General features: G+C 40.4%; 1 protein-coding gene across 9 annotated transcripts in view; it reads right to left on the reverse strand.

Annotated features, from left to right (window-relative positions):
* The window catches only part of CILK1 (ciliogenesis associated kinase 1), a 61,183-nt gene that overhangs the window by 12,077 nt on the left and 32,988 nt on the right, over positions 1-16,118 (reverse strand). For 7 of the 9 annotated variants that reach the window (XR_004184304.1, XM_031667128.1, XM_031667126.1 and 4 more), the window contains 4 exons: positions 6,318-6,450; positions 5,424-5,595; positions 2,753-2,920; positions 305-643 (listed from right to left, as the gene is read on the reverse strand). Coding sequence is in view for 8 of the 9 variants with exons in the window: in XM_031667128.1 (XP_031522988.1) it covers positions 305-643; positions 2,753-2,920; positions 5,424-5,595; positions 6,318-6,450 (812 nt within the window). In the remaining variant the exon portion in view is untranslated. The remainder of the gene's footprint in view (positions 1-304; positions 644-2,752; positions 2,921-5,423; positions 5,596-6,317; positions 6,451-16,118) is intronic. The other 2 variants (XM_003897741.4, XM_017957936.3) reach the window with 1 other exon arrangement.

Genomic DNA, 16,118 nt, shown 5'->3' on the forward strand with positions numbered 1-16,118 from the left:
CGGCCAGATCACTTGCACAAGTAGCAAGCTACTAAACAGCAGAGCTGAGATTTGAGCCCCTGGCAGTCTGGCTGCAGAAGCCAGCTCTCAACAACTACCCTACACTGCCCCCATTAGTGACAACGTTATTAACAGGCACAGCCAGAACTTGAATTTAGATCTTTCACTCCAAAGCCAAGTGTCTTTTCACAATTCCATGCTGTTGCAAACATAAATCTACCATGATTGCACTCTGTATACTGAAAAAGAAAATATTTCACCCAATAATGGGGTCAGAAGAGGAATAAACAGACACGAAGCTCACTGGTGAATCTGGGCTGCTCACCGACTGGGGATTCTTGTGAAGGGATGGGAAAAGCAACGGGCTTGGCTTGTCCTCCTGGAGATGGCTTGGGTGATCTGTCCTGGAGACCTCTGCTTTGTAGGGGTACGTGAGATGCAGAGGGGGCTGGCTGGCTTGATGTTGTCGTGAAGAAATTCGTGTGTGTGGCTTGGTTGGCGGCTGGGCAGGAGGGACTGGCTTAATATGAGGAGGTGGGCCTGCCTTTTCCAGGATGCCTTTCTGTGGTTTTTCTGAATCCTGAAGGTTCTGTGTGGTGCTGCCTAGTGGGTGTCCAACTTGGAAGTAAGGATATCGAAGTGCCTGGAATGACAAAAAAGGCTTTAGGAGAAAAATCTAGCCAGGAAAGTTACCACTGTCTTGATTACTGGGCTATATTTCATTGTGACCAGTTTACTACTGTTTCTTAGCCCAACTAGAAAACAGCATCTTGAATTTTTAACACCTCTTGTGATTTTTCTTATCTAAGATACCATAAAATATATGTAATGATTGCAACACAAAGTTATTTATATATAGTAGTCAGTTACACTGCTGTTACCCTGGCTACTTCTAAAAAGCATTCTGGATCAACACAGATCCTGGTTTTATAACTTATTTGCTATGTGTCTTAAATAGGGTATTTCATCCTTCCAAGCCTATTTCCTCATTCCACAGAAGAAGAAAAAAATAATATAAAACCAAAAGAGCCAAACATAATGATCCTGGAAGACTCTGAAGAATTGAGTACAAAATAAGCAGGCACATATGCTTTTATTCCAAAAGTGCCAGGAGTGTAACACATGATATAGTTAACCCTTCCCTATCAAGAACAAAACCGTGTCAGTTGTTCTGGATAACTGAGTTTTCTGGATGGCCAAGAGATAACTTAAAAGTTTAGAGGTTTACAATTCTTTCTGAAATATTCCCTGTATTCTCTTGTCTTTTTGAATGAAAGTTATTAAGCATAACATAATCTTTCTGAGTAGGCCTGGGACAGTTAAAAACATCTGTAATGATTATATGCAAGTGTAGATACAGAGGCAATTAATGGGAATAGCCTGGTAGAGGTCCCAGACTCTAGCATCTATTATAACTTGAGAGCCTTCTCTGTAGTCGCAGACATTTTTGCAAGTCTTAACTGATTTGGGGGGTATTTTTAGCTTTTCACACTATTCTTAAAAGCATACATTCCTCTCTTGGTTCCTTGTTACAGAATCTTTTTCTTTTCATTTCTTATATGCATCCATTAAAAAACTGGGTTCATCGAAAAGCTTCTTCTCTGCCCTTCAGCCAGTTGTGAATTTCACCACCAGAAGTGCATTCCTGAGAGCTTTCCAACCCTTGAGCCATCCAAAGCCTTACAACACCAAACTGTAGTTCTTTTTTCCTTCAGCTTTCGGAAAAATTGCTTTTCTACACTCCTTAATTATTCCTCCAACTATCATCTCTCCAGCTATCACAAATTCTACCACCACATTGGCACTTTCTTCAAATACCCTCATCACTCTTCTTCTCCTGAATCATCTTCTCTGATTAGAATTGGTCGCTTATTTGATCCTCTGAGCAAAGTAACTGTCAGTGAGACAAGTTGAGAAGGAGCCAGATGTAACTACCACAAAAGGAGGCTTGCAAGAGGCCTGTGAGTGATAAGAGACCACAGCATTACTATACCTCTTTTGGGTATATTTCATTATTTAAGTCTAAGTGGCCCATGGGAAGATGGATTGGGAAAGCAGGAGCTATGAAATCAGTGGACCTGACTTCATACTTCAGGTCAGTTGGTTTAATTGTAGTTAGTTGCACTATTTGAACTAATTAGCAGATGAGTTATTACAGCAAATTGCTTAAACTTTCCAAGATTGAGTTTTCTCACTTACAGAATTGAAAACAATAATGCCTGTCTCATGCAGTCTTCATTGGATTAAAAATCATATAAAATATACTCAAGCATTTGCACAGTGTCAAGTGCTATGAAATGCTAAGTGCAGTTACTATCCTAGCTCTGTCTCATCTGTCAATCTCTTTAGGTCATGAGTCAGTTGGACTTTACATAACAAGAAGTTGCCTTTCAACAACCAGTACTGGCTTATAAACCAACTACTGTATAATTGAAACTCTTAGAGAATAGATTTGAAAACATTCTCCAAAGACAGATAAATATATGTTTATTTCCATTTTCATATAAATGGTGATGTATCATGTGAATTATATGCCCATTTTCAAAGCAACTGTATTGTTTACATCGTAACTACTTTATACTCAGTAAGTTTCAAACTATTTTAAGTTCTCATACCTTCCATAGTACACCATTAGTGGTATTCTGTACTACTTCTCACCCATAATACTAAATGCTAAATATTTCCCGTGCAATTTATAGAAATTATTCAGAGTTAGATATGAACTCCATAACAGAAGAAAATGGAAGAAAACCTGACTAGCTGTTGGTCGTTTCTTGGGATCCCACTGAAGCATGTCTCTCAGGAGCTGGATTGCTTCACTGCTAGCGTTGGGAATCAAGGTCTTTAAGTTATTGGGTACACACTGTGGCCAACGGAAGTTCATTGCACTTGAAAGTTGATAGCCTTCAGGCCAGTCAGTCTGAAAGAAGGAAAAGACAGAAAATCTTGCTCAGCCAATTGTTGTGATATAAGTTTGTATTCTGGCATGTGTGCCTCAAATGGAAAGGCAACCATGCCATTACCCACCCACATTCATTAACTACCCACATTCACTACCGTGGCACTGTGTGGAATGAGACATAGATTTGGATTAATAGAGAGACTATCAAGATCATGAAATTGGGGGAATAGTGGAAAAGACACTGGATTTGCCAACTTGTTTAATAATCTTTACATAAGATAGTCTATCTCTTACGATTTTGGGATTGAAACAAATTAATATTTCCCCAACTGTGTTCCATGAGACAGAGGTTTTTGCAACTGCAAATGAGATATTCTTTTGGAGAAAACAAAATAAAACAAAATCCCATTCCTGGATAAATAAATTTGTGAAGCTCTACCTACGCTATCTTCAACTTGATAATTCAAAGTACACATGTGAAGACCAGCAGCAAAGAAAGGTGCTTCACCCAGTCTCAAGCTTTCCACTTTTTCATGCATCATTTCTGTGGGACACTAAATGCTGGAGTGAATGATGGAAAATGCTAAAGAAATGGTCTTTAAGGTTCCTTCTAGTTCTAACACTCTACTATTTTATAACATACAGCCTAAGGTAATTCTTCCTCCACTCTTTTTTAAAGCCAAGTGGCAATACATATAGCTTTTATCATTCATTCACTTGACAGTTCTGGAATGCCTACTACATGCTTAGTGTTGTTGGAGATCCAAAAATGATCCAATATAAATCCTGTGCTTAAGAGTATTACTGTTCTTAAAAGAGAAAAGAGTATTTATTTAAAAACAAAGTAATAATGCAGAGTAAAAAGTGACAAAAGCTGCAAGAGAGGTACAGGTACAGACATGCAGAGGAGAAAGATTCCAGCATTGGACTCAGGAAATTTTCTTGAAGAGGTGGCATTAGTAATTCATTCAAATGATTAAAAAAATTTTTTGAGGATCTAGTTTGTACCAGCAATGGTGCAGGGACCTGGGAAAATAAACGTACAACAAATCTTTGTCCTGAGTCAGCTTACGGTCTAAGAAACAACTATGTACACAAATAATTATATTAATAACATACGACACAGATGAAGATGGGGAGGGGATTAGAGAAACAGTGAGGAGGGGGATTACTGATGGCCATGTGACAGATATCACTCAGGCAGAGGGTGTTATGTGCAGAGCACAGAAGCAGGAAAATTTCAGGGCATGCAGCTGTTAGGGGTGCATTTGTCATTCTAGGCACTTCAACAAATAAGGCTGGGCTTAAAACCAAAGAGTTCAAGATGAAGCCTACAGACGGCATGAAACAAGACCTATCTTTACAAAAAAACAAAAAACAAAAACTAGCTGGGCACCATGGTTTGTGCCCGTAGTCCCAGCTACTTGGAAGGCTGAGACAGGAGGATCGTAGTTTTGTAAAGACAGGGTCTTGCTTCGACCTGAAATGAGCAACCAGCTGCTATTCAAACGCCGATTATCCTTACTTCAAGTTGGACGCCCACTAGGCAGCACCACACAGAACCTTCAGGATTCAGAAAAACCACAGAAAGGCATACTGGAAAAGGCAGGCCCACCTCCTCATATTAAGCCAATCCCTCCTGCCCAGCCGCCAACCAAGTCACACACACGAATGAATGAAGTGAGCGATAGGAATAGGAGTTACGAGGCTGGGCAATGGGGAGTCAACCAATACTTTTATGAGGGCAAGTCAGTACCAGAGCTGTTCTTAAGGAGGTTGAATCTGGCCACAGACTGGACAAGAAGCCAGAGTGAAAATACTTGAAGGCAGAAAGATGGGGAAGATGCCATTAGACACAGGTAGGTGACTGCGGTCCAGTCTGTGATGTCAGCAGTGGACTTGAAGGAACAAGAGCCACGTGAGACATGTAATGTGGCAATATTCAACAGGATTTACCCACCAGCCACTTGGATGAAGGGAACAGGGAGTAGGAGAAAGATAGAAGGTAAAGCTGAAATTCAGCTTCAAGGTGGGGGCTCTGGGATTATGATCAGACCACAAATGAACATGGAGAATGAAAGAAGGAAGCTAGTAGGGTGGCAAACAAAAGGCAATGATGAGTTTGAGGTGATGGTGAGGGAGTCAGGAGAAAATCCCGTACAGAGTTATAAACATGTGAGTGGAGTAATAATGGAGGGAGGCAGGGGCTAAGGATTACATTCAGGAGACTTCTGAATAGGCATAAGAGTTGTAGCAATGAGAACTGAGAAGTTCTGCAAGGGAGGCGAGATGATATAGAGAGGAGGGCAGAAGGAGCCATGACAGATGTCATACTTAAGAACAGGAGGAAGAAGAGAAGTCGGCCGTGTCTGAGAATGTGGGCAGTGGAGAATGACTAAGGTCAAGAGGAAGAGTCTAGAATGGGCAGGTGCTCAATCGTGCCAGTGCTGAACAGGGCTGAGAGGAGGGAGCATGGCAGGCTGTTGGCTTTGGCCCACCGGCCTTTGTTCTGTATCATTACCTTTTTTGGTGTCCCCAGCACTTGGCAAATTTTGAATATCGTGTCAATTTCACTGGCTCCAGGGAAGAGCGGCCTGAGGGTGTAAACTTCTGCCATGATGCAGCCCACGGCCCAGACGTCAATAGGGGAGCTGTAGTTGGTAGACCTCAGGAGTACTTCTGGAGCCCTGTACCTGGAGGAACAAAGGTTAACTGCTAGCTATTGCTTCCACTGCTCAGACATTAAATTAAATAACAATCAGTTCTCAGTGAGGGGGTGTATATGTTCCTATTTTCTCTCTAGTTCATTGTGGTGTAATGGAATTGTGAGAACTTGGCAATTGCCGTGGGTTGCTGTTGACAAGTAGTGCCTCTCTAGTTCACAATATTTTCTATTGAGCATTTCTCTACAGGAGACTTCTCTATGGCATCTTTGAGAAACACTGAAAAAGTAAGAATTAGGAAAAAAGAGAGAAAAGAGAAAGAGGAAGGTAAAACTAAGAGAAAGGGAGAGGAAGGAAAAAACCTACAACTTGTGTGTAGGCTACTTGGTCACGGCAAACTGCTTAAATCAAATTCCCAGTGTCTTGAAGTTTTCACAATAGCAATTAGATGGTTCTCAGACAGGTCTTTGCAAAATATTTTCAACAATTCTTTTGGGAAGTTGTCCTCAGGAAGGCCTATATATAAAATTTGATTTACATTATAGAAAAGCATAATAGGTTTTCTTTTAACATGATTTAGAACACAAGATTTTTAACCTTATACACTACCAACACATCTATAAATATGTGTTTCAGACTGCACTGTTTCTCTTAGTGAAAAGTTAACGTTTGTGACTTTAACATTATCCTTAGCATAATGATATCTTTTTAAAGAAGTGCAATTAAATAATTTTGAGAAAAATAGTATTCACCATCTGGTAGATACATAATCTGTATATGGAGGTTTTGATCGGATTTCTCGGGCCAAACCAAAGTCTGCGATTTTCACAAGTTCTGGTCCCATGCAGAGGAGGTTCTCAGGCTTTAAGTCTCGATGAAAGAAGCCTATAGAGACAGTAGAGGAGAAGAAATCCAAATGCAGGTTTGCTTCCATATTATTCTTTGCAATTGTATTGCTCTCTGCAAAATACTTATAATTTAAAAAGTAGTCTAGCATGGCACCAAAGGCTTTATGCGTTCTTCCCACAGATAATGTACAGTCCTTTGAACTTCTCATAGGATTACATTCATTTCCCTTTGCAAATCATTCAAAGGTGATCTTCATAATTTTATTTACAAGAGAGAAAATTTCTTTTAAAATATCAAACTGGATCATAGGCTGAGATAACTTTGCAAAAATAAACTGTCACTCAAGGGAAAAATATCACGGATGGCATCTCATTCTATTGCCTAGGTGGGAGTGCAGTGGCACAACCATAGTTCACTGCAGTGTGGGCTCAAGCGACCCACCTGTCTCAGCCTTCCAAGTAGCTGGGACTACAGGCACAAACCATGGTGCCCGGCTAGTTTTTTTTTTTTTTGTAAACACAGGGTCTTGCTCTGTTGCCCAGGCTTGTCTTGAACTCGTGGCTTCAAGTTATCCTCCTGCCTCAGCCTCCCAAAGTGCTGGGATTATAAGTGTGAGCCACCATGCCCGGCCCAGATAACTGTCTGATGGGAATTGAGAGTTTATACCACAGCAGAAACACAATTATAATTTTTGTTTAAGAAAGAATTTATGAATACGACCTACTCATATCTGAGATTGTGGAGTATGTTGCAACATATGTTTAAATGTTAAGCACTTATTACTTTGCCTAATGAGGAAGTACAATGGTACATCTACAGCTCACATGAAAGGCAAAGATAACTCATCATGTGGGAAGCCCGTCTCAGCTATAGCAGAGCTCTGGAGGTACAGGCAGGAGATAGTCAACGTGGCAATCTTCCAAGCTCACTCAAACACCCAGTGAATTGCAATATATGTCACTGAAAACCCCAAACCTCCCACTTCCTGAGAGTATCACCAACCTAGACATCATTCAATGTGGCTCCAAATCGCAATGGGACACCAACACTGGAAATATAACTCACCTGCTGCTGCTGCTATTATTTGTTACACGTTATCATTGCTATCATTACAGGCTGAGTATTCCCTACTCTGAAAATCCAAAATCTGAGATGCTCCAAAACCTGAAACTTTTTGAGCACCAACCCGACACTTAAAGAAACTGCTTATTGCAGCATTTTGGATTTTGGATTTTTGGGTTAGGGATGTTCAACTGGTAAAATATAATGCAAATATTCCAAAATCTGAAAAAACCCCAAATTCAGAAACACTTCTGGACTCAAGCATTTCAAATAAGAGATACTCAATCTGTATCAATGTTGTGAAAGCTGGATTCTAACTAGCACATTATGGGAGAAATTAAAAGCGATCACTGAAGATCTACATGATTCCTTGACAACCTGTATGTTGACAATGCTCAAGTCTACATTTCTAATGTGCCTTCTCTACCCTTCTGAAGACCTAAATCTCTATTTGGATAGCAACTGGATGTCACCATCATCCCTATGTTAACTTATCCAAAACCACTTTTGTCCTCTCCCAAATCATCTCTCCTTCCTAAACTTTGGATAAGATTTCTAGGTACCTTGTAGTTATGTTGGATCCAACCTTACCCAGTTATGATATTGTGTTGTATTTTCTATCAAAACATCTCATATCAGCCAGGCGTGGTGGCTCACGCCTGTAATCCCAGCACTTTGGGAGGCTGAGGTGGGCGGATCATTTGACGGTCAGGAGTTTGAGACTAGCCTAGCCAATATGGTGAAACGCCGTCTCTACTAAAAATATTTTAAAAATTAGCTGGGCGTGGTGGCACATGCCTGTAATCCCAGGTACTCAGGAGGCTGAGGTGGGAGAATTGCTTGAACCTGCGAGGTGGAGGTTGCAGTGAGCTGAGATCACACCACTGCAATCCAGCCTGGGCAACAAAGCAAGACTTCATTTTGGAGCGGTGCAGGGGGTTTGGGGGAGTGGGAATCTCATATCTGTCTCTTTCTACTTTCTCACTGCCTATGCCTGCATTGCCACTACTTTCTTGCAGATCTTCCTTGTTCCAGTTTCTCTCCTATAATCCTGATCATTTAAACACTGTCTTTCCCTTGTCACTCTCTCATTCACCCACAAAAGCCATCCATGACTCCTTTTTATATTTAACAGGGCTGAACTCCTTTCACTCTACCTAAAGAGAGAAACTTATTTTCCAACACTTATTAATACATGTAAAGTGTGCTCCAATCAGGTACAACTCCTCATTCCTTTTAAGTTCACTGTACAGTCATGCACTACATAACGAAGTTTCAGTTAATGATGGACTGCATGTATAATGGTGGTCTTATAATATTATAATGAAGCTGAAAAATACTTATCTGGTATTTACTATACTATACTTTTAATCATTATTTTAGAATTGTACTCCTTCTACTTACTAAAAAAACAAAACAAAACAAAACAAAATGAAAAATAAAAGTTAACTGTAAAATGGCCTGAGGCAGGTCCTTCAGGAGGTACCTAGAAGGCATTGTTATCATGGGAGAGGACAGCTCCCTGTGTATTACTGCACCTCAAAACATTCCAGTGGGACAAGATGTGGAGGTGGAAGGCAATGATACTCATGATCCTAACCCTGTGTAAGCCTAGGCTAATGTGTGTATTTGTGTTTTAGTTTTTAGCAAAAAAGTTTAAAAAGTAATAATTTAAGAACAGAAAAAGCTTATAGAATAAGGATATAAAGAAAATATTTTTGTACAGCCATATAATGTGTATTAATGTGGCACATTAATGTGCCATATAATGTGTTCAGCCAAATGTTATTACAAAAGAGTCAAAAAGTTAAAAAATGTATGTTTATGAAATAAAAAGTTTCAGCAAGCTAAGATTAATTATTAAAGAAAGAAATTTTAAAAAATTAGTGTAGCCTCAGTGTACAATGTTTATAAAGTGTCCTAGGCCTTCATACTCACTCACTGATTCACCCAGAGCCATTTCCTACAAGCTGCATTCACGGTAAGTGCCCTATACAGGTGTACCATTTAAAAAAATATTTTATACTATATTTTTACTATACCTTTTCTATGTTTAGATACACAAATACTTACCATTGTGTTACAATTGCCTATAGTACTCAGTACAGTAACATGCTGTAGAGGCTTACAGTCTAGGAACAATAGGCTATACCATATAGTCTAGCTACATAGTAGACTATACCATCTAGCTGTGTCTAAGTAAGTATACACTCTATGATGTTTGCACAACAACGAAATCGTCTAACCACACATTTCTCAGAACATATCCAGTCACCAACTTATGCATACTGTATTTGTTTCCATTAATAATGTGCCCTTTGCTCCTTTTTGTCTATATCAATCCCCACTTTTGCTATCCTCTAACACCTGTTTTGAGTTTTGCTTCTTCCAGGATGCCATTCTTTTTTTTTTTTTTTTTTTTTTTTGAGACAGAGTCTTCACCCAGGCTGGAGTGCAGTGGCGCCATCTCGGCTCACTGCAAGCCCCGCGTTCATGCCATTCTCCTGCCTCACCATCCCAAGTAGCTGGGACTACAGCATGATGCCATTCTAATATGCTAGCCTTCATTCATTCATTCATTCTACCAACAAATTTTCACTGAGCATCTACTCCATGCCAGGCAACAGATTAGGTTCTAAGGATTCAGAAACAATGCAATGGACATGACTCTTGCCCTCATGGACATAATAGGCCCTCCCCTCTAACTCCAGTTGAGCTCTATCAACTTCAGGTATGTTAACTATTTTTTATGAATTAGATGGAGGCACTTTAAGGGCAGAAGCCACATTTATATTTCTTGTGAATGCCTGGCACAGTGGCAGGAACACAGTGGTCTCATAATATATTCTTGTTCATTGAACAAAGGACTTTCATCTGTAGGGAACACAAACAGCTTAATGTCAACACATCTACCTGAGCCAAATGCCAGGGTCATCCAGAGAGTAGACCAGAGCTGTGAGGAGGATAGGAGGGAGGAAATCCATGAGACAGCACTGAGAACTGAGAGAGAACAATAACCCAGTAGTGCGGGGGACAATGAGGGCCCAGAGCTTGTTGTCCTTGTGACAGAGGGAGTTGTATTAGTATTAGTTGAATGAATGAATGAAGGCAGGAACTCTAGTAGGACTAAATCTATTAGTCAAGGTTGTTTTCTGTCTCTGCCCTAGAGCAAAGGGAGGGTGATTGTGATGTGGTTATATGTGAAAATATACTAATTGCCATTATCATGGAAACGAACAATATTTTAGTAAAAGGACAATCCTCTCTGTTCATCATTCTAAAGATAACAGTACTTAATACTGGGTCAAGTTCCAAATGGATAGTATTATACTATGGCATAATGGCAGATCTGTAGGAGAAGTAGCTGGCTTAGATGGACAAAGTGAATGTAATTACAGAGCCTAGAACCCAGTAAACACAGAAGGGGATGAAGGTATAGAAGTGATCAGATACATTCAAGAGGGCATAAGTGAGAGGAGGAAGTACTTCCTTCCTATCACGGGGTTGCTTCTATTTTCCACAATCCAAGGCATTGACGAGTTCAAAAAAGTTAGACATGGGTTAAACCAGAGACAGGCACAGCAAGTTTGTTATTTTATAGCACATGCATACACAGGTTTGTATGTATATTGTGAAATATTTATGAATATATATTCCACTGCTCATTCTTTATCCTGCCATTGTACTGGTACATACCTAATGGCATTCCTCATACAATTTCTTGAAATATCCTAGTGAACTTAATAGTAAATTAAACCAAAATTACAATAAGAACCAAACTTGAGGTTGTCAACTCAATAAATGCAAAGAGCATTCAGTATCAGTCAAGAATGGCCTTTAAAATGAAAGAAAAGATTTCTGATATGGAGACATTTGGATGCTTATGATCAGCCTAATTAAATGAAGATTTATTCATGCCTACCACAGTGGGTGACATCTCTAAGACTTAGTATAACTGAGTCATTGTGTTTGGACCCTCCGTTCTTCAGAGCACCCTCCAGCTTGCAGAAGGCCTGATTGTGTGTTTCCATTTTGGAATTGGCTTAAGAATGTGTAAGGATACAAGCAGTGATTACAGTGATCTTTTGTCAATGCACCTGCGACCTCTGAAAATAGATGAATTGTGAGACCATGGTTTGTCTTCCTAAAAACTCAGAGCGTTCAAAACATTCCAGTGAAAAAAAGGAATGGCAGGCATCATTTTCTTACTGAACAGATGGGAAAACTGAGTCATGGTGGCAGGGGGCGGTAGATGAATTACTCCCAATTCCACCAAGAAATGTATCATAGCTGTTATAGTGTCCAGCTCTACTCTCCCTTTCAATGCATGTAGCTAAATCTTTTTTTTTTTTTTTCCTTTGTAAGACAGAGTCTTGCTCTGTCACCCAGGCTGGAGTGAAGTGGCACCATCTCAGCTCAATGCAACCTCCACCTCCCAGGTTCAAGCAATTCTCGTGCCTCAGACTCCCAAGTAGCTGGGATTACAGGCCTGCACCACCACGCCCGGCAAATTTTTGTATTTTTAGTAGAGACAGGATTTCGCCATGTTGGTCAGGCTGGTCTCCAACTCCTGGCCTCAAGTAATCCACCCGCCTCAGCCTCCCAAAGTGCTAGGATTACAGGCGTGAGCCACTGTGCCTGGCCCATATAGCTAAATCTTGATTTGTTGTTTTGACTCTCTCAAGCCTAGATTAATGCTGTTTCTCCTCATAGACTCCCTTTTTCTCATTTACTTGGGGTAATTATTATTTCCAAACTTATGTGGCAGTTCCCTTATAATGAGTCCTCTGTTCTGCAGTCCCTACCCACTACGGCAACTTCCTCTGGCATCATCTGGAACACCCACCACAACAAACTTGTGTCTTCTCTCTGCTCAGTTCATCTTATCAATTTGTACTCAGATGCAAGTATCGTGCTCATACTCCAGACCTCGTTCTTTGTTTCCACCATAGTCATGCTCCTGTAAACACTGGCCACCCCTCCCATCAGCCAAGCTTTATCCTCTCCCTCACTGCTAACTCTTCTTTAATCCTACTTCCGCAGAGGACATGCACACTAATGAAATGAGGGGAAGGAAGATTCCAATTCCTCACATATCTCTTTAAGCAGCTTCTCTTTTTATGGGCCGTACTTTAGGCTCAAAACGAGCGAGGGAAAATGGCTGGGAAAGAAAATTAATTGCTAACAGACTATAAAAATGACTGATGAAAGACTGTATCTGTAGGTTGACATATGCTGTATTTGTTATACTGTCTTCAAGTAGAAGCCTTTATAACAAATTTGTGAATATATCTGTAGACTATCTAGCCCTCTGTTAAGTACTGAATAATATAGCAATGGGCTATTATCAACCTTATACACACAAGATCTATTCCTGGTAATTAAAAGTATAAGATCCTTATGTCATATACAGCAGATACAGGTATTTTTCATGTCTATTTTAACATGACATTAGTATTTCCTTGTAAGTAGCAATGTCACATAGTGGGTTGGTGCACAGACCAGCCAAGTTGCCTGATTTCAAATCATAATTCTGTTACTCACTGGCTGGAAAGTACTTATCCTTCCTGTGCCTTAGTTTTCTTATCTGTAAAATGGGGAAATAATAGCACCTAATGGGGTTGTTCTGCAGGATTAAATACGTTATATTTGTAAAGCTTTTTTTTTTTTGAGACAGAGTCTCGCTCTGTCACCCAGGCTGGAGTACAGTGGTGCCATTTCAGGTCACTGCAACCTTTGCCTCCCGGGTTCAAGCTATTCTCCTGCCTCAGCCTCCAGAGTAGCTGGGATTATGACCAGCTAATTTTTGTATTTTTAGTAGAGGCGGGGTTTCGCCATGTTGGTCAGGCTGGTCTTGAACTCCTGACCTCAGATGATCCGTCCACCTTGGCTTTCCAAAGTGCTGGGATTACAAGCATGAGTCACCGTGCCCAGCATGTAAAGCTTTTTGACAGTGTTGCACATTAATATCTTGCAAGAGCTGGTCATTAACAGTACTACTATTAACACATTCTCTCATTTTACCCTCCCACAACCTGTTAAAGTACGGAGGCAGACATGGCTCCATTTTTTGCCAAAAAGAATTACATCTGACATGCCCCATCGGTGAGGAGGTGGTACTAAAACTGATTTGTAGCAGGGTTCCAGTTCTGCTGATGTGTGCAATGTGACCTATAACAATAAGCCTACTTCTTCCCCTGGGCTTCTGATTCACAATGGAAACCCTTTTAGTTGGGGTCATTCAGAGATCACGCAACAGCAAAGTGCTGTTATGATAAGAACTTTCCTGTTCAAAACTGTTTGACTTCCAGAAGACAGGAACAGACCTTCAATTTAATTTCAGAGTCCTATATGCCAGTTGAATAACACAGGGATTTTCTTTCATCCTGGCAGAAAATGTGTGTGCTTACTTTTTCATTAATAACCCTTGGGCAAGGAAAACATCAAGCTACAAAGAAGGCTTTCTCCCCTCTACCACATTTTGTTATTGATGAATCGGATATGAATATATGGAAATAACCAGAGAATCTTCAAACACTATGAATTTATATAGGACACTTTCCTGCTGTGGAAACTTTAATTTCCCAGATATTATTAAATTCAAACCTATAATGTTTTTATCAAGAAGGCTACAAGGACAGCAATGCATAGAAAGGCAACGGGTTGTCTCAAGGTCATGCACAGCAAGACAGTGAGGAAACACAGAGGCAGAGAACCATCTCTTGGTGCAAAACATTGTCCTTCAGACTGCCCAATGCATTTCTATTTCTGGCACGGATAAGTGTGACCTGGATATCTGTAAGGTCAAGTCAGAGTTGAAACAGACTATTTGCATTAATTATTTAATTCCTGCAAAGGACATATGCTTTGGCATTGCTCCATCAGTACCAAGTAGAGCTGCATTTTCATTCCCTGTGGGAGGAAAACACTCAGTGACACGAAGTATGGCCATAGCAACTAACAGCAGCACTGTTCTCCCCTCAGAGGAGTCTACCCCCCAGGGGCAGAGTGCACCTCCTCACAGTGAGAATGGGCTACCAGAGACAAGCCAGAAATTCATGTGACTTTGAAGTGCTTTAAGTGCTTTTTTTCCATTGCTGAAGGAAAGGAATATAGAGGTACATGTGCACTTAACCAAAGTCAATACCACACAAAAACCATTAAACAGTTTCTAAAAATCATTATCAGTGAAAATAGGATAGGGGCTGGGTGCAGTGGCTCAATCCTGTAATCCTGGCACTTTGGGATCCAAGATGGGTGGATCATGTGACAGCAGGAGTTCGAGACCGGGTTGGCCAACAAGGTGAAACCCCATCTCTACTAAAAACACAAAAATTAGCCGGGCGTGGTGGCATGCACCTGTAGTCCTAGCTACTCCAGTGGCTGAGGCATTAGAATCACTAGAAGCTGGGAGGTGGAGGCTGCAGTGAGCCGAGACTGCATGACTGCACTCCAGTATGGGGGACAGAGTGAGACTGAAATTAGTATCTATACCACTTATAATGATTATTGTTTTCTTCACCTCTTATTCTCTTGTTCTCTCTGAGCACAGACAGTTTTTCTAATCAAGCGTGGCAAACAGGCATAGGCTTTCTGAATCTCCACTCAACCACTTTATTGCAATGGGAACTTTCACAGGTTTTTGAACCTCTCTGAACCTAAGTTTCCTCTTTTTTGTAAAGACTAGATATCACCTATTCGTTCTACCTGATAAATTGGCAATGAAATAAGGTAACAGATAAAATGTTAAGCTCAAACTGGAACTGGGCACTTAATTGCTGAGGAAAAGTGTCAACAAGAATCTCTGATAATGGCAATGGTGTTGAGGTTATAAAAGCCGAGGTCCAACCTTCTCCATAAACTGAGCCTTCCCTGGTACCTTGTGGTCTGAGTGTCTAGTGCATAGAGGGAAACACAGTGCAGTTCCAACAGACTGTTTTGACACAGTAATATATGGATGCTAAATTATGTACTACAGATGGGTGTGTGTGTGTGTGTGTGTAAGATGAATGTATATGTAGGTATATATGCATGTGGGTATGTGTACATGTAGATGTTTGCATGTGTATGCACATGTCTTGGGGCTTGGGGTGCTTATGTGTGGTCTATGTGTTTGTGTGGGGGTGTGTGTGTGTGTGTGTGTGTGTGTGTGTGTGTATATATATATATATGCATACATTTGATTAGGTAGAAGCCTGGACAAAAGGCTACTTTCTGGCAACAAGTATCTGGGTCTAAAGAATAGCAACAAAAACGAGAAAGAAAAGAAAACCAAAGAATATTAACTTTTGTTTAAGTCTACCATTCAGTTCCCAGTACTGAGAAAATAGCCTGAATAACTGAGACACAATGACTGATCTCTATCTGAAAATATGCTGTCTCTTTTGAGAATCCCACTGAGTTCTCGTTAATTTTTTTTCCTGAGCTCTTAATCTAATAAGTGACCTTTCTCCTATTTGTCCCTAAGATACCATGCCAGAAGTTTTTAATGTTTTGCAAATTCACACTATCTCTTGTGAATTCTTGTGAATAAAGGCCCAAGTGCTAGTTCTACAAATGTCAGTGGAATCAGAGAAAACTTGTACTAGAAACTTTTGACTAGAACTGGTTCACAATTTGACTCAGTCTTGCGCATGACATGC

Source organism: Papio anubis, chromosome 6, assembly GCF_008728515.1.
Source record: "Papio anubis isolate 15944 chromosome 6, Panubis1.0, whole genome shotgun sequence".
Taxonomy (NCBI): Eukaryota; Metazoa; Chordata; class Mammalia; order Primates; family Cercopithecidae; genus Papio; species Papio anubis.